Source organism: Drosophila bipectinata, chromosome 3L (genome assembly GCF_030179905.1).
Source record: "Drosophila bipectinata strain 14024-0381.07 chromosome 3L, DbipHiC1v2, whole genome shotgun sequence".
NCBI lineage: Eukaryota > Metazoa > Arthropoda > Insecta > Diptera > Drosophilidae > Drosophila > Drosophila bipectinata.
In genome coordinates, this window is record NC_091738.1 from 12,489,985 (window position 1) to 12,507,935 (window position 17,951).

A 17,951-nucleotide genomic window follows, 5' to 3' on the forward strand; every position below is an offset into this window, starting at 1 on the left:
TTATTTTAAAGAATAATAAATATTCTCTAAAAAAAAAAAAAAAAGAAATCACGAGTGTTGCATACTTCGGGGCGGCAAATTAACCAACTCGGTCGGTCGGCCACTTTTAGTTGCCATGAGAGGCAAAAAAGGCAAAAAAAGAGCGTGAACTACGCCCACGATTGGGAAACTTGACTGCGGCTGGATGTGGGCGTGGATGTGGGCGTTGGAGGCGGCTGTTTTTAACCTTTTGTTGTTATCATCAAAAGCCATGGATATGTTTTTCAGGCAAAGAGTGAGGCAACCACACATCCCCAGCTCCAGCATCGTGTGTGGGCATATTAGCTCATCCGAAGTGCATTATCGATGGGTGCCCAGTTGGGAGAGCAATTGCGTCACAAATGTCCTCGGGTCTTCTAAACTAATCGAACCTTGAACTCTGCCAGTTTAGAGAGGGCGGCGTGGGCAGACAGAGTCCTTAAAAGTGCAGAATAATACAGTAATGGGAAATAGAAGGAGGTTTTCTTATCCTTCTTTCTATAAATAATGGTACTAACTTTCTACCAAAAGTTGTATAAACTTACCAGTATATCTCATTGGAGGTAATCATATTGGTGGTCTTGTAGTACTGGGCGGCAGTGTAGCTGCTCATTCTGCTAGTTTTTTTTTTTATTTTTTGGGGGGCGGTGGTATGGGGGCTATATGGTGTCTCCCGGTTCTAGCCGCTTCTCTTCAATTATGTATAAGGTAAATATAGTTTAAGGCCCGAACTAGGTTCTTGTATGTGTTTTGGACGGTATACAACACTTTGGCACCGATAATACAAAATATGAAAGATGTCGAAAAATCAATACGCCCGAGGGGTGAGAGAGTAGAATTCACTTTGAAGCTATTTTTTGCGATATATTTTTAATCGCATTGGGGTATGTATATATATATATATATATGTATGTATATAATATTTTATGTTGTTAACGAGAAATGGACATTTCGGTGAGACAGCAGCGACGTCGACTGCGACTGCGGCAGCGGCGGCAGACAATCGAATACATACACATAAGACAGTTACATATATCCCGAATCCTGTCACACTTGCCACTTTTACCGTTTTAACCAAATATAGTCTGGGAAATAATCCCTGCACTAATTATCTATTCACAGACATATTATTTTTAAACTTTTTTTTTCTGGGTGAGTGGGTGTATCTGTGAGGTCTGTGAACAAAAAATACTTCTAGGCGGAAAAGCGTCTGCGAAAAACTAACGTCGGCTACTAAATGGAGTACTGAAATGAGTACAAATATTACTGAAGGCGTCAACTGCCAGCCACAGCGGCTCCTGCGCACTCTCTTACACGCTCTCTCGCTCTTTAAAGAGAGAGAGCGCCAGTAAGACAGATGTCTCCAGTGGGGGTTGGTTTCTCCCATTGTTGTTCTCTCCCCCTCGGTGGTTGCAAAAAATTTCGAGAAAAAAAAATGCACTCGGGGGGAAAAATGCAGTGGGAAATGTGCGCCCAATATATTACTGGCGCTTCGAAAAACCAAAAATAGAAAAATCAAAAACAATCCCCAAACACCCATGGTATATGGAATATATCCATTCCTCCCCAAAATAGTTTTACGACGCAATTTTAGGATCATTAAGTAGCATTCCGGAATCATAAAACATTAACCAGTAAGTGCTCGAGAGAGTGGCCAGGGGGATGTGGCCAGGGGGTTGCAAATTATAAGGCGGCTTTTTAATTCAATTCTGTATAATAAGAAAGGGAATCCGAACTATCGGTAAGATGTTTTCGAAAAGGAGTTTTTGTAATGCATCCGACAGGATATTCTCAGTCTCAGCCTGAGCATTCCCCCTCGCATATCCTGCCAATTTGCAAGGCGGCGAAATTCATAGCAGCTCAACCCCTATTCCGCGAGAGACTTTCTCTCAGAGAGAGAGCCGGCTAAAAACCGGTTATAATGAGAAGCACTGTTAGAAAAGTATATCTAGATTCTACAAGTAAATATTTTAAATAAATATTAGATAAATATTTCCAGATAGTTCTGGAAAAAGTAGAGGGTCTTGGACAATATTTGAGATACTATTTTAGGAATGGGGTCAATTTTTGTAGTATTTGGGAATATTATCTAAAAGGTCAATATAGTCTAGAAGATCTATACGATTTATATAGTCTATAAGATCTAAAACCAATCTATAACATCTACAACGCCTGAAAGGTCTTTAATATCGATAAGATATATAAGGTATAAAGTATCTACTAGGTCTTCGAAGTCTAAGGTCTTTAAGTTTTATACGATCTATATGATCTACAAGAAGATTTGTAGGGTTTATCAGGTCTATACGATCTATAAGGTTCCTAAGATCTTGAAGTTAGCTAACTTCAATAATAAAGCCTATATTCCATAATCTTTTAGGCTTATAAGGTCTTTACCATCTATAAGGTAGGTCTGTAAGATCTTGAAGGTCTATAAGATCTATTTTAAAGCCTAAAATCTGAAATCTAAGTCCAAAGGTATAAGTCTATAAGATCTAAAAAATTTAAACGATGTTTAAGATCTAAAGGTCTAAGTCTATAAGATCCAAAAGGTCTATAAAAGGTCTATAAGGATCTATAAGTCTATAAAAGGTCTATAAAGATCTATAAGGTTTTTAGTATCTTTAAGATCCGTAAAAGCTATAAGATCTATTCTAGAGTTTCTATGATATCTATAAAGTCTTTAGGATCTATATAAGATGGTCTATAAGGTTTACTTAGTTTCTGAAATCTATAAAAGATCTATAAGATCAATACCATCTATAAAGTCAACAAGACCCATATGACCTATAAGATCTATAAGGTTTATAAGGTCTTTACGATGTATAAGATCTGTGTGATCTAAAAGGCCTATAAGATCGAAGCGAATTATTGAGTCTCTGAGATCTATAAAATCTATACAATCTATAGAGTCTAAATGATCTATAAGTTGTATAAGACCTATTAGATCTACAAATATCATAAGACCTAGATAAGGTCTATAAGGATTATAATAAGGATGTAAGGGCCGTAAGGACTTAACTTAAGAAGTACTTGTTTTTAACCAAATACCCCCTTAAAAGATATAGAAAGTTAATATATTACCTCGAAAACCCCTAGATATCGACCGATATAGGCCCTGCCTATGGCTATGGGAAACTTTTCCCTAACCCAGTTCATCAACTCTTATTGAGTTATTTAGTGGGTAATTGCCACCAGGCGAATAATTGAGGTGATTGCCATAGTTACAATAGTTTGGATTGTTTGGGAATAGGTTCGCGAACTACACTACGTGGGGTCGCTCGACTTCGAGGTCTGCCAAAGACATACAATATAATAGAAGCCCAGGTCGAGGCCCAGTTCCCATATGGTGGTGCCCATGATTAGCTATTGGATGTGCAGAGCATAAAGACCCAGAAAAGTGATAGCACCCCCTTTGGGGGATACTCCCATCTATATTTGCGTGTCTGGTGCGTGCTCAAGTGGGGAGAAGGGGCCTGATGTTCGGTTGGTTCAGTGGTTCGGTGGCACTTTCTATGGCCCCGTTGCATGCAACTCGATGCATGCCCCCAACCCATACAATGTACCACACAAAGGTCTGCCAGCCGAGAGGTCTAGGCTTCAACTTTAATTCTTGGGCGCGCTTTTCAAATACAAGCCCGGGAATAAGTATTTAATAATCAACATCATCAGCAGCTCAGCAGCTGGGTAATTGCTAAGAGCAATTGTAAAAGGCACTGAGAGAAAAAATCTAGTAACTAAAAGAATCTAGGGTTTCTTAAAGGAGAAGTAGGAAACAGTAGGATTTTTAAACAGAAATTTAAACTATAGAGTTTTAATTTGAATTATTTGTTTTATTTCCTTAAAAGTCTTTTTATTTTCTACTAATATTTTCTCTCTGTGTAGCCACTTCGTGCATTTTATTGTGTGAACAGAAATCAACTTGAAAAAGAAGTTCAAAACTCTGAATGGCTTCTCAAGACATGAATATTTCAACCAGACTGCAGTAAGAGGAGTTGCAAGTTGGAGTTGGAGTTGAAGGCAGCTTGTGGCAAGCAATGGTAGTGGGAGGTAGTGGGGAGTGGTAGTGGGAGGTGTTTGTGTGGGAGCTTTCTGCCTTGAGGTCCACGCCCATCAAATTGGGTCAACTGACAATGAAGTGCATCAAAAATGCAACTCCAGCGAGGACACAAAAAAATATAAAAAAAAAGAAAAGACAATTTTCCGACTGATAAGAGGGAAAAGTTTTAATCTCCCTCCCCTCCCCCCTCCAGCTCTATAAAAAAACAAACAAAAGCCAAAGAAATGGAGGGACTGGGAGGGATTCCACTTGCGAAGAATAAACAAAAAAAAAGAGCAGCCACAATATTTTCACATTCTTTTCTTTTTTTGAAGAAAAAAGATAATGAAGATTCTGATGATTCTGATGAGAAGGGACAAGGGACATCCCAAGAACCAGAATCCCAACCAGAACCAGAACCAGACCAACTTCGAGATGATGCCTCGAGATGGCAACAAAAGAGATTTTTCCCCACTTGGCTGTCATAATATTGAAAGAACGCCTCGAGGTTGGGTGTTTGGGTGGCTGGAATATATAGACTCCCTATTCCCTACTCCCTAGAACCGACTCCCCATCGGAAAAACAAGTCGGAGTAGTTCTGAAAAGATGACAAGTTATTAGCGGGTGTGTTTGTTGAGGCATTTCCTCCAACCAACTTGGCGCTGCGTTTTATGACATTTGTGGATTATTAGCTTCCTGTCAGATATATCAGATTATTTGATGGAGCATCAAATTAGAGCTTAAATAGGGATATGGAAATAGAAATAATGAAGAGAGATCTTCAGGAATAAGAGGTCTATGAGGAATAGATAAATTTCATAACCTATTTTCATCATAAGTTTTGAAGAAAATATAGAATCTGATAAATTTTTAAAAGATTACAGGTTCTAACCCTGCCCATCTCTATAAAGAAACTAATCCCAAAATATACTAATAACTATAACCCACCCATCTACAAGTTCACATTTCACTCAACCCTCAGATAATGTGCCAAAAAACCCCATTTCATTAAAATACATGCAACATTTTTAGACAAAGTGGGGCAGTGACCGTCGTCGGATCTGAATATTCATATATATATGTATATATCTCATATGTAAGTACTCTTGGAGGCATGAAACATGTGCACGTACCATAATGATTTCATATACTTATATGTATATATATGTTCCCCTTGTTTCTGTTGCAAAAAAAGAAAGGGAGAGAAAATGTCAGCAAACGCTAAAGAGCACTTGATGTACCCACCGACACAGCCATGCAGATGAACTGGAGGCGCGTTGGAGTTGGAGGAGCCTGCGGAGAGAACATCATGGATGCCCCAACATTGGGGTGGTGGTGGCGCATGGTAAGACACATAAAGAGTCACCAAGCAACAAAAATTAATGAACTACATACGACTTAATGAATTGGAAATACCCTAACTGGGGGTATCTATAGAATATATGTATACCTTCTATAGAGCCTTCTTATATAGAATGTAGGTTTCTTTTTGTTTCCAAAAATCAAAGATATCGGAAATGATATAATAGCAGATTCTTCTTTGAAAAGATTCTAAGAAGACGAGTCTTTTCACACAGTCTTCCCAAAAAAGAAAAAGGAAACGGCAGTGATTAGGCATTTTTTTTTTTTTTAAATCTCTATCATTATCCTTAAAAAAATCATTAATTATAAACCATTTGAGTGACTTATGAGGTCTCCTAAGCCATATACCCCATCAGAGACGAAAAAGGGAACGAATGCTGGTGCTTAGCCTTAGAAGATGCACAAAAACAAACAGAAATGCTGTTACACAAGTGCCCCAAGTGGCAGCCAGGCGCTGGCATCCTCCACGGATGCTTGCAACATTCAGCAACATGCCACCACCCATCCAGACACCCACTCTCTCTCCTCGAAAAAAGAATGCATGCCAGCGAACTTCTCGCTTCTCGTCAGTCACTCAGTCAGTAGCTTCTCACTGGGGAGCCAGTGGGGGTGGTTCTGGGCCAGAGGCGGGGATATATATTTTGTGGAGGGGTTATACTTATTTATTATAGATGTGAGGAATTTTTCAAGTATTTTCCAACATAATTAATATAACTGGTTCTTTGGGGGGAGAGGAATTTAATATTTATGATTTTTTTGGAGGAGAGATCTTGTACCTTTTAGAAGACCTTCTTTTAGAAGACTTTTCTTTAAATACCTACACCCTCTCTAGACCTACACCCTTGTTTCGAAGGACAAAGGTATGAGGATGCTGGGAGCTGCCCAGGACGATGACGCAGCCCACGACTACTGGAAACAAAAAACTGTGTTGAGATTTCTTCCCTCGTGGCATACCCTCACGTCTTTCGGGGATTGGGGATCGGGGATGCAACTGAATGCGAGATGAAAGTGGAGAAATGAGGGGCTGCGACACAGCCATGTGGAGATGTGTGTGAAAATGGGACCAGAGACCAGAGCAGCAGAGCAGAGACCATACCAGAGCACATCAGAGCACTATATCTTTGTATGTGGTATATGGTGGAATACATTTTCAGTTTAAGAAACTCTATTTTTAGAGCACTCGGCACCGGCCATGCAGCCGAGCAGTGTGGGAGCAGTTTTCCTGCATTTTCCACTCGTTTTTTTTTATAAAAACTTACATACTAGCTAGATGATAATGCGATAAACACGAAAATTTTGTAATTTCTTCAAAAGCCAGAAATCAATTCGACAAGTTGCCTCATCTGGGGGAGATGGGGGTCTCGTGTTAATTAAGGGGGTGGTGGCTTCATTTTCACCCAACTGCAGCCTAGTATATATCTAACATTTGCTTGACTTCCCACGGCCGAATCGTTGGATATAATAACGACCATCGATATGTAGCTGTAGATGATAATTACCGGCTAGGCTATCCAAGTGGGACTCAAGTAATGCAATCCACTAATGCAACTCTCCAAGTAGTTAACACTAAACAGAAATCGAATACCGAGATCGAGACTTATTGAAAGCAAATCAGTAATCAATACGCGGGATATTTCTTAGCAAACTACAAGATACTCTTTCAGATTTTTGATATGTAATATTAAAAGAAATCCTATTACAAAACCCTCTTAAAAAGGTAACTCTATCTCTAGAATTTCATTATAATTTCATGAGTAATTAGATATGACATGACTTCTCTGTTAACCCCAAGGTTGGTGGGACTTTTCAGGGTATATGTAGCTGGCCAGTGGCCACAGGTAACTGGTTGTCAGTCAATAAGCTTTCCCCTCCGGCGGTAACCCCTCCCCATCTTCCAAATGGCGATCGCAGGCCATGACGAGGCTGCTGACAATCGATTAATGGCACATATAAATGGCTATCTTCTGGTTGGCTGCTCGGTCTCTCACCAGATCGACTTCCAACGGGTTGCTGACCAAATGCACTTTAAAAAAATTGGGATAAATAGTCAATATTAGACTACATTAGTCAGAAACATATTGGGTCTAGAGGAACTACTAAAGAAGTATCTGAAGAAAACTGCAAGTATTATTTTGGTTTTTGCATTATGGTTTATATTTTTGGAAGTTTTTCTTATAAATAGGGTTCAAAAAAAGTTTATTATTATATAATCTATATAGTAGAATAGTCTGAATAATAAATATGATTATTATACAATTGTTTCTTAAATGAAAATCAAATCTAAACACCAAAGAAACCTTTATTGAGATATATGTATACGATAAAAACTAGTAAACGTCTTTAAGAACTCTGTTAAACATATCCTATAGATTTTTCTTAAAAATGTATCTTTCTAAATAAATATTTATTATACACTAGAAATATTATATGATTTATCCCAGAACAGTCTGAATGAAATAGTATAGAATTCTACAAATATTTCTTTAATGAAAATTAAGTTTAGGAATAAAAAAAACCTTTTTTGGAGTAAATACTCTTTGAAAATATTATTTTTATAAAAACTATTTCAAAAACTTCCATGGAATCTTCTAAAAAATATATCTTTTTGAAAAAACATTTATGATAAACCTAAACTTGTATATGTATATATGTAATTTAGAAGAAAAATGTATCTTTTTTGAAAATATTTATTTAAAATTGTAATTTAAAAGTCTAAACTATTATATAATTCATATAAAATGAGGTCTAAACATCAAAAATTTATATTCTACAAATCATTTTTTAAAGAAAATTCCATTTAAATCTCAAAACAAACCTATGTATTTTGAAGCAAAAACTTCAAGAAAGTCTAAATTAAATATAAATTTCTATATATCTTGTAAAACCATGTATGGACCACTTTAAGGTCAACTTTTCTCTCTGTGTAATCCAGCCAATACACCAGCTCTTACTTCTTAAAAATATTGTATATCCAATTGGCTTTCAATTTGCATGTGTTTCTCGTTTCGACTCGTTTTCATTTTCGTTTCACGTTTTTGGGCTTTGGGCCTCTTACTACTACGCTTTTTTTCAGTCTTGAATGAAATCCACATAAACGGCATTAAAAAACACGAAATTATTGTATATTGTGGGCGTTTAGTGGCCGAGTGCGTTTTTTTAATGCGGCGCCGCTTCGACGCTCCATTGGGTCACCACTGAAAAAAAAAAACATTAAAAAAAAAAAGCACAAGCCACCAATCACCCTGGCGTCTGCGCAAGCGTCGCTGCCAACTGCGTCCATTGACGTTGGCGATTAAGCTGCGGTGCAGACAGGCCTAAGGTCAAGTTATATCCACCGCGGATCGAACGGGGGGTGGCATGGTGGCATGGGGCACGAGGCATGGGGGCATTGCTTTTCGGATGAATGATGAGCAAGCAAAAGTGACTGAGTTCGAAGAAGAAGACGAAAATATATGCACGAAAAACCCACAAAAATTTACAATAATTTATACATAAATCGGTATATATACATACATATGTACATATATATTTGTTGATAATTTTGTTGTTATTTTTTTGGCGCCTACGCGAACTGCGAAATGCAGCACATCAGTGCAGCGAAATGGAGCTTTTTTCGAGCTGCCTTTTTTGAAAATGGAAACTTTTGAAAATTTATAATAACTATTAGTAGTACCTTCGATTTTGTGATTCAATTTTAAATAATATTCAAAGGAGCTATAGCTTTTGCAAGTATATGAAAGTATATGTAAAAATTTTCCAAAAAATATAAATAAATTATTATGCACCTTCTTTTAGCTCTCTATTTTTTAAAAACAAAATTTTTGAAAATAGTTTATACTAATTTTAGATTTTTAGATTTGATCTATACCGTTTTTAATATAATCAACAATATTATCTATATCTATATTTATAGTACCTTTAACTTGTATCTTTTTGGAACCCGAAAAATAAGTGTTTCATTTTTTATAAAATATTTTAAATACTTGTTTCAATTACTATTACCATTTTTACAATTTTTTGTTCGAGAAACTATTTTTTTTAACCCTAAAGTAACCAGTTTGAAAATGTGTTTTTCAAAATTAAAAAAACTTTCTAGAAACTCTTGGCATTTTACGATTTACCAGCATTTTTACCAGCCAGATACTAACATTCAAGCTCAAAATTACATATTTTAAAATACTTTTCGTACTGAAACACCTTTAAAAACTTCCTTTTTTACTTTCATCATTAATTACAATATTTAAAAAATATAAAACTACTGAAATATGTCCTATTTTTTTTATAAATAACCAATTAAAACCCCCGACATCTCTAAAAAATATTCACACTCACGAATACAGCTGTTGGCTTTTTCGAGTTTTTTGAATTTTGAAAAAACGGAAATATAAAATTTGAATATTAAAACGGAAGAAGTGGAGGAAGGAGACTGGAGGAAGGGGAAGAGTGCGAAGAGAGAGGGGTGGGGTAGGGGGGGGGAAAAGCATGCTTTCCTCAAAAGCAGAGAGGAAATTAAGCAACAACGCATTTTCTTGGCGCTCGCAATTGGGGCGTGCTAGTGTCGGGGCCATGAGGGGGCCACCGAGTACTCTGAACTACACCCAAAAGACACACACAAAGGGGGATCCCTCTTAGCCCCCTCCCCAAAAGGAAAATTTGGGTCAATGTACACAGACACACCAAAATGAAGAATAATTTTTCACGCTTTTCTTGATGGTTTTTTAATTTTCAACATTAATATGTCAAGAAAATGGAGGGTGGGGTGGAGTGGGTGGGCCTCTCCCAGGGCCCGACAAGATGCATTTTGTTGTTCTTCGAAGAATTCCCTTAATTTGTTTTCTTCTAGATTTTGCTGATTTCTTTATGACCCTGGGCTGGTGTTAATTGATTGTGGGGGCAGGCAGGCGCCCTTTCTGCGATTCGGCGACCTCCAGGGTCGGTGGGTGGTTGGGAGCCGGAAGTTGTCTGTCGGCCGACAGGCGAAAATTTATTCCATCTACGTGAGTCCAGAGATAAGCGGTTTAAAAGGCCCTATAGAATCTTCCAGATAAGAGATAAACAGATGAAAGATGTCGGCCTAGAAAGACGGAACCACTCATCCCTATAGATAAGACTGGGATGGTGATGAAACTTTATGAGGAGGTACTTTGTGTCATAAAATGATAAGACGAAGGTTTTTTATTCTATTAGATTCTCTCATGTATTCATACATATATTTATAAATAGTTATCATATTACAATAATCCAATAAAAATTCCAAACACGAAGCTCTAAAAGGTTGGGCTATAAATTAGTCATATATGGATATCGATAATATAGTTTAAAATGATGAAAGATTATAAACCAATTTTTAAGAGCAATTAGTGACAAATATTTAGAGGCATTACTCATATCTTTAAACAGCTTTAGACCTCAAAATACAAAACTAATTATAGACTTTTGTTAACAGCAACCTCGTCCCAAATCATAGTGACTCAAAACCCAAGTAGTTTTGTAAGAAATCATCAAAGAAACACCTTGTCTTACTAAGCTTACTAATCAGTGATTAGTTGTAGTACAGAGCAGGTCAAATCGTAGACCAACGGAAAGAGGAAATTCGCCATCTGACCTCGTCCATAGCTCATCCAACTTCCTTCTCGCAAAAAAAAACAAAAGCTAGTCAGAGCAGACCATTTTTGAGCATTAGAGGCTACACGATGGATGGCCATTTTTGGGGAACATGCGCAGAACCAGAAGATGGCCAAGACTCGGGACTTATGGGCATGTAAAGCTGACTGGGCCGGCTGTCAGAGCCAAACACGATTGACAAGCCAGAGTTCGACTTGACGTTTTGTGGAGAAAAGTAACTCGGAAGTTGTCAGTAAGTATGTACGCAGGGGAAACGATTGCGACACTACGACACGAACCCATGTCTCATCAATCATTGCACAAGTATCTGTATCGATGTATCTGCGTAACGAGCTGCACGAGTTGCGGGTTGCTAGTTGGATACAAACCAAATAAAAGATACAAGACCATATGCAAAATACCAGACATGCCAAAGTGGGACGCCCTCTAATTGATTACATTGTTCCAGCTGGCAACTAATCCCCGAAAGACTTTAAGCCTCTTTCTTGGAGCTGGGACTCCACTGACTGACTCGATTGGCAATGACATTGTTTATTAAACATTTCAACTTCAGACACAATATATAAATAAATGATTTTAATTATTATTCTTTCACTATTCGGTGCGAATTGGGCAGCCAGCCCAGTTCAGCCAATGAGATGATCTCATTTTTCGATCGAAAAACTGAAAATTTTCTGTTTCTGTTTATTGCATGCATAATAAATGGTCTCTAGTAGTCTGGAGAGCACCGACACCATGTGCCATATACATCCAGGGTGGGATGAGATCGATGGTAACCACACCATCTATCCATGCCCATGTGTCGGCTGGCGGATCACTGGAATATACCAGAAAAGCGATCAGCTTAATTGCGTTAATTTGCAATAGAGAGCCCTAAGAGGGAGTTTATTGTCTAAATTATAGTTTCAAGTCGCCACATCGCATAAATAGACAAGAATTGATGCTGGTACTGGAAAAATACTTTGTCATAATCATTTAAATGCTAGGGATAGCGATAGTTATCACTAAAAGCTATTTGATCTTCTACTTGGCGATGGGCTATCTTCGATAGTTTCATCGATATATCGGAAATAGTTAGACAGTTATCAGTAATTGTTGAAGGTTCGCCTAGAAAAGATACAGTTGTTGGCGATGGACAAACTTCGATACTTAAGGTACTTAATCACGACTTTTATCGATATGTCGTTACATATACATAGTTATCAGTAACAGGATCAGATTCAATCAGGAGGATTGAATCAGTCCAAAAGCAGTTTCTGCTATTTGCGTTAAAAGGCTTAAACTGGGATACTGCCACTTCCCTCCCGTCGTATAATTGCCGGTTAAAATTACTAAACCTACCTCCTTTAAAAGAGCGCCGTACTTGTGCTGGGGTTATGCTGCTTCATGTGCTTATTCTTGGACAGGTTGACTCACAAGTACTTCTTGAAAAATTATTCTTTTCTGTGCCTAATAGAGTAACTAGATCATTCCGACCCCTTTGGTTACCAATTTATAGATCTAATTTTGCGGAACACGATCCATTCCGCGTTATTTGTAAAAATTATAACTCGTTATCCCATTTAATGTCCCCTGAACTATCCCTAGTTGTAATTAAATCCAAAATTATGGAATATCTTTTAACTTAATTTATCCTTACTCTTAGTTATAATAATATAGAAATAACAGTTCATTGTTAATAATAATAATAAATAACGGTTATAGGTTCTACTTGAAAAGCTGCAGTTAAGCATAGACAGCGATGGACAAACTTCGATACTTAATCACTACTATTATCGATATATCGTTTAAAGTTAGTTATAAATATCTATTGTAGGTTTTACTAGAGAAGGTACTTTTGGCGATGGAGGCTTTTATCGATATATCGTTAAAAGTTAGATAGTTATCAGTAACTGTTACAGGTTCTACTAGAAAGGGTACTGTAATTTTACTTGGCGATGGACCAACTACGATATTTTAATCCCTTAAGCACAATTCATACCGATATAATATCGTTACAAGTTAGATAGTTATAAGTAAATATCATAGGTTCTATTAGAGATGATACTGTTGGCGATGGACCAACTTCGATACTTTGACAATACGACTTTTATCGATATATCGTGCTTAAGCTTACATTGAAAGAGTTCCTATAGCAACAAGCATCTGTAGAAGTCTTTTATCTTAAGTTTCAAGTGTATCTGATCACTAAACTACCCATTTTCTGTTTAAATAATCACTTCAAACCACATAAAATCGCACAAACCAATAACTTATAATTAAAGAACCACAATATTACCTTAAAAACAAAAAACCAACTCTCCCAATAAATCACAAAAACAAGGGAATATCTTTTATTACAATTACAGTCTCAAAATAAAGCTACGCCCCATTTTCCCATCATCAGCCGGACCTTTAGATCATCCCCATTGGGGGATCCCCCTCGCAACTTTTAATTTTTTGTAGCATTTTATGGACCACCCTTGACCCAAAACGCAACATGCATGTCCATTTGGCATATCTTTTAATTAAAACAAAACCTCAAAGATATTTGCAACACGCATGTGCCCCATTGTAACCGCAATCTCCATTCCAAATGTTGCATGCAAATGAAACCGAAGAGTGGCCAGAAGGCCGGGGCTGGGAGATCTGCTTCGGCTTCGGCTTCTGCTTCTACTGCTTCACCTACTAAAGTCCACTCAGTAAGTACTCATTAAGTAGTCGGAAAACGTTAGCCCATCCTCCCGCTAGAGAAGGCCCCTCCACCCGCTTGTCGGGAAATTAATAGACTCTCCACTCTCCACTCGCTTAATTATCACAAAAGAGACCAAAAGCATAACATTTTCAAATGGGCAAGTGCTTTCATCCCACAATGAATGACCGGGCGGATAGTTTTCCCCCCGTTTTCCACGCCCCTGTACACAGTGCGTGTGTTTGCTTTATTAGATGATGATAACTGGCTAATGAGTTGAACTCTGCCAACATTGTTTATAGTAATGCAGTGAGAGAAATGTATAGTAATTACTAGAAAATATTTAAGAGACATAACTAAACTTAAAGAGCCATTTATGATGTAATGTTATGATGAAGAGCCCTATAATCTTTAGTTATTTGTTATTAAAATAAAATAAATATTTTTTCAAGTTTATTTAATTTGGAGTGTCGAGTGTCCAGTCACAATAACAACTACCAAAACCTTACCAAGAAAGCTGCCCGCACATTTTCAAGAACATCTTTGAGATCTTGAGACTGGTGGCTCGTCTTGAGATACTCTTTCCCACCAAGAATACGAAAGATACGAAGATAGGAAGATCTTAAGAGAGAACCGGACTAGGTGCGTGTGGGTGGATAATTTAATAAGAACCTTTAAGAATTATATATTAAGATATGCTAATTGAAAGATTTGACAAGTAAGTAAAAAAGACTAGAAATAAATAATAAACTAAGGAGTTAAGATCTCCAAAATTTAACTATTTAGTATCTTTTATTAACCCTCTTCTGATTATATTTAAGTTTGTATATATTTCTATAGCCTCTATAAGCATAAACCTCCCTAGAACCAAATTTTAAAGATTTATAACCCCTTTGTTTATATTCAAAAAAATTGTTTAGTTTACAATATTTCATCTAAACAATAAACATAATTAAGGGGGTACTGACATACATAATTATGAAAAAAATAACAAAAACAGGCTAAAGATAATATATCTCTCACGATATCCATAAAAATAAACTCAAAAAAAGCCAACTTAGCAAAAAAATCTAGAAAGAGTATCCCCGATTCGTTGACTCCCCCAAACATGGTTCTTGTTATTTTTAGTTTTGTTTTCTATTTAAATGTTTTTAGCGAAGGTGAGCCACAGCGTGCAAAAAAAAAACGTATAATTGGAGAGCCCACGAATCTTCTGGTCAAGCCAACCACCGACCTTAGAGGCCAAGAAGCCCCCAAAAAAAAAATAAAACGGTTAAAGATAACTGCGCTTTATTTGCGACCAGCTATAGATACATATATACATATATATCTTTCTGTGGGGCATGATCGCATGCAAAACAAAGTCAGGTACGAGACTATTGAGATATTTTTCATATTTATTCCGAATGCCACACCAGGCCTGGTAATTAATTTTCCAAATACTTTTATTTGCCTATGGATTTGGTGGTTTAATCCGTAGGGAGACCCAAATAAATGATCGCCACTTGCACTTAACATTGAATTCGAGTCACTGGTTATCGGGGCTGTAGTGGCACTACACTATTAGTTATCAGTTATCAGTTATCGGCTATCAGCAAGGGAACTTAAGCGATAAAGGCCCAAAAAAACAAACAGAAACACGGTGGGAAACACAAGTAGAAGTATGGGATCTGGCCACTGACTCATCCAATTGGCCATTATCTAATACCCCGCCAGATAACTGGGCTCTTTTATGTACGGAAATTCCAGGCCATAATTGCACTAAGGGTGGTATAGACATATAGGTGCTATAGCCCTGCCTATCGATTATTTTGGGACGCGACTGTGTCGATTAGTGTCCACAGGTAGGTAGCCAGGAGGCAGGAGTGTTGCAAAAAGGGGTTGCAAAAACCAGTAAGACCGACTTGTCAGCCTGCAGCTGCCCAAGGTGCAAGGACAAGGGGACGAGAATGTGACTCAACCAATGTTGACTCAACAGCCAAGGAAATAGGAAGGAATATGAGGAGTTTATGGAGGAAATTCAGCCAAAAAATAAAGATCTGCACAGGGAGAAATTTTCTATAACTTCTGATAGCTAAAAATAAATATCTCACATAATAAATAAGGAATGTAGGGAGATACTTCCCCTCCATCCATCCTGATAAAATATAGAACACTAGAAGATACTACCCTGACATGAAAATCTTAAGCCCCAATGCCACTCCCGATAAGAATTCTTCTGATATTCAGAAGACCTCAAGACCGAGACTCGTAAAAAAAAATGTGTTAATAAATTTTATGACGACATTCTGTAAAAAATCATATTAAAGCATAAAAAATCAAGCCTTTTATAAAATTTGGGTTTATTTTTGATGGGAGATCCATTTTGTAGGGGTTTATGGGGATAACACCTAAAACCTGAATGATTAATTATCACAAAGAACGAAGAATTCTTCTAGAAGAAAGGGGAAATATAAGAAAGTTATTCAAGAAGTAGGGAAGTACTTCCCTTCAAGACCCTCCTTGAAATCCAACTAGATTTAGACCCACTTTGTTTATAATCCTATTGGTTATATCCCCCAGGGCCTCAAGTAGGTGCCTACTGATTAGATTTCTTTGTCTTGGGCCCTTCCATCCACACAAAAATTAGAAAACAAAGAAGCCTGTTACTCACCTCTCATCACCAAAGTCAACTGGCAGCCTCTTCAGCTCGGACATGTCCAGTTCCAGACGCAGATTGGACACCTCGCATAGCAAACGATCCCGCTCGATGCTCAGCTCCTTGATCTTGGCATGGAGGGTATTGTTCTCCCGCAGCAGCTCATCCACGCTGTAGGGGATCGGCGCATGCAGGGGCCGGGGCATGGCCATGGGCAGGGAGGCAGCACCGCCGGGATGATCCACAAACATCATGGAGCTGGCCATCAGCAGGGACTGGGTGGTCTGGTGGAGCATCAGCTCCTGATCGGTATCGGTCCGATCGATGGTGTTGGGCTCCTCGGCCATCTGGCGTTGTGGGTGATCCAACTTTTGTTTATTTTTTTTTTTCTGATTCTCCGCCGGACTGTTGCACTTTTCACGGCCTCAACATTGTCGCGAGCCACGCACACGCACAGGGGTACACCTCCAGCTCGGTGGAGGAGGATGAGGTCGTGGGGGAGAAGGTGTTGGAGTGTAAAATGGAGTGGACGGAGGGAGGCGGAGCACAGAAGACGAAACAGGCAGAACAACTTTGAAACGACGCCCGAGATGCAGATTCGATGCCTCGATTTAAACTTCACCCGCACAGCTGTGACCTTGCCACCAAATATCTCGGATTCCCCGGACGAATATCTTCGACTCCCGACACACTGCACAAATAAATCGCGAGCAACAATTGGATGCGGGCTAATACGAGTTTTTAATTTTCAATTCACGCGCGACGACAGCACGACGCACGCTCCTCTTTCGACGGTTGATATAAGTGTGACCAGACTAAAATCGCTCCTCGCCGTGGGGGGATTCTCTGGCGGCCAACAGTGACGTTATCTTAGCTGTTTTCCCGTTAAACCTAGCTATATTTTAAGGCCAGAAATTATTATTTCCGCTAGTTTTTAAACTTAGTTTGCTATTCTTTACTTCGGTATATTTTTAAAATTTAAATGTTACAAATTAAATTCAATAAAGTGACAGCGCAATGACACAAAGTCAGACTTATTATTATGCCTATAGTTTTTTTTCGACGAAAATATCGCTGAATCTGTATAGTTGATACTAAATTCAGAAAATTCTTACGAAAATTCTTATTTTAAAAGCTTATATTTGTTATCATTTGTGAAATATAAATAAATATTTGTTGTATTTCCATTTGGGCTCCTAGTTGGTTAATAATTGATGATCGATAGTTGGCAACACTAGCTACCAATCATGACCAACCAATTTTTTCTCTCTACACAGCGAGAAATTTAACATTATAATACTATTTTGGTTGTATTTATCTACATCCAAATAATCTACATCCATAAATCAACATCCAAATCTGGAATAAAAATATTTTTTAGATTTTTTTTAAATTTTCTGAGGGGTCCCCTTCAAAAATATACAAAAATGCATGGAGCCACACTTTGCCCCACAGAGATGGCTATATCTTTGGCAATATCCATCCGATTCTTGAGCGGAGTACCTCAAACGAATCGTTGATCAATTCTCCATAAACCTGCATCAAAATCTGGACAAAAAATATTTTTGAGATATTTTTCAAATTTTCTGAGGGGTCCCCCT

The 17,951-nt window shown here is 37.9% G+C and overlaps 1 protein-coding gene across 2 annotated transcripts in view; it reads right to left on the minus strand.

Moving 5' to 3' along the window:
* The window catches only part of siz (Brefeldin-resistant Arf-GEF family protein schizo), a 40,167-nt gene extending 23,002 nt beyond the window's left edge, over positions 1 to 17,165 (minus strand). Inside the window, exon 1 of one of the 2 annotated variants that reach the window (XM_017240458.3) lies at positions 16,366 to 17,165. In XM_017240458.3, the coding sequence (XP_017095947.2) occupies positions 16,366 to 16,697 (332 nt within the window). In that variant the 5' untranslated portion in view covers positions 16,698 to 17,165. Of the gene's footprint in view, positions 1 to 563; positions 866 to 16,365 lie in introns of those variants that run through there. The other variant, XM_017240460.3, reaches the window with a different exon arrangement.
* Positions 17,166 to 17,951: the final 786 nt, after the last annotated feature.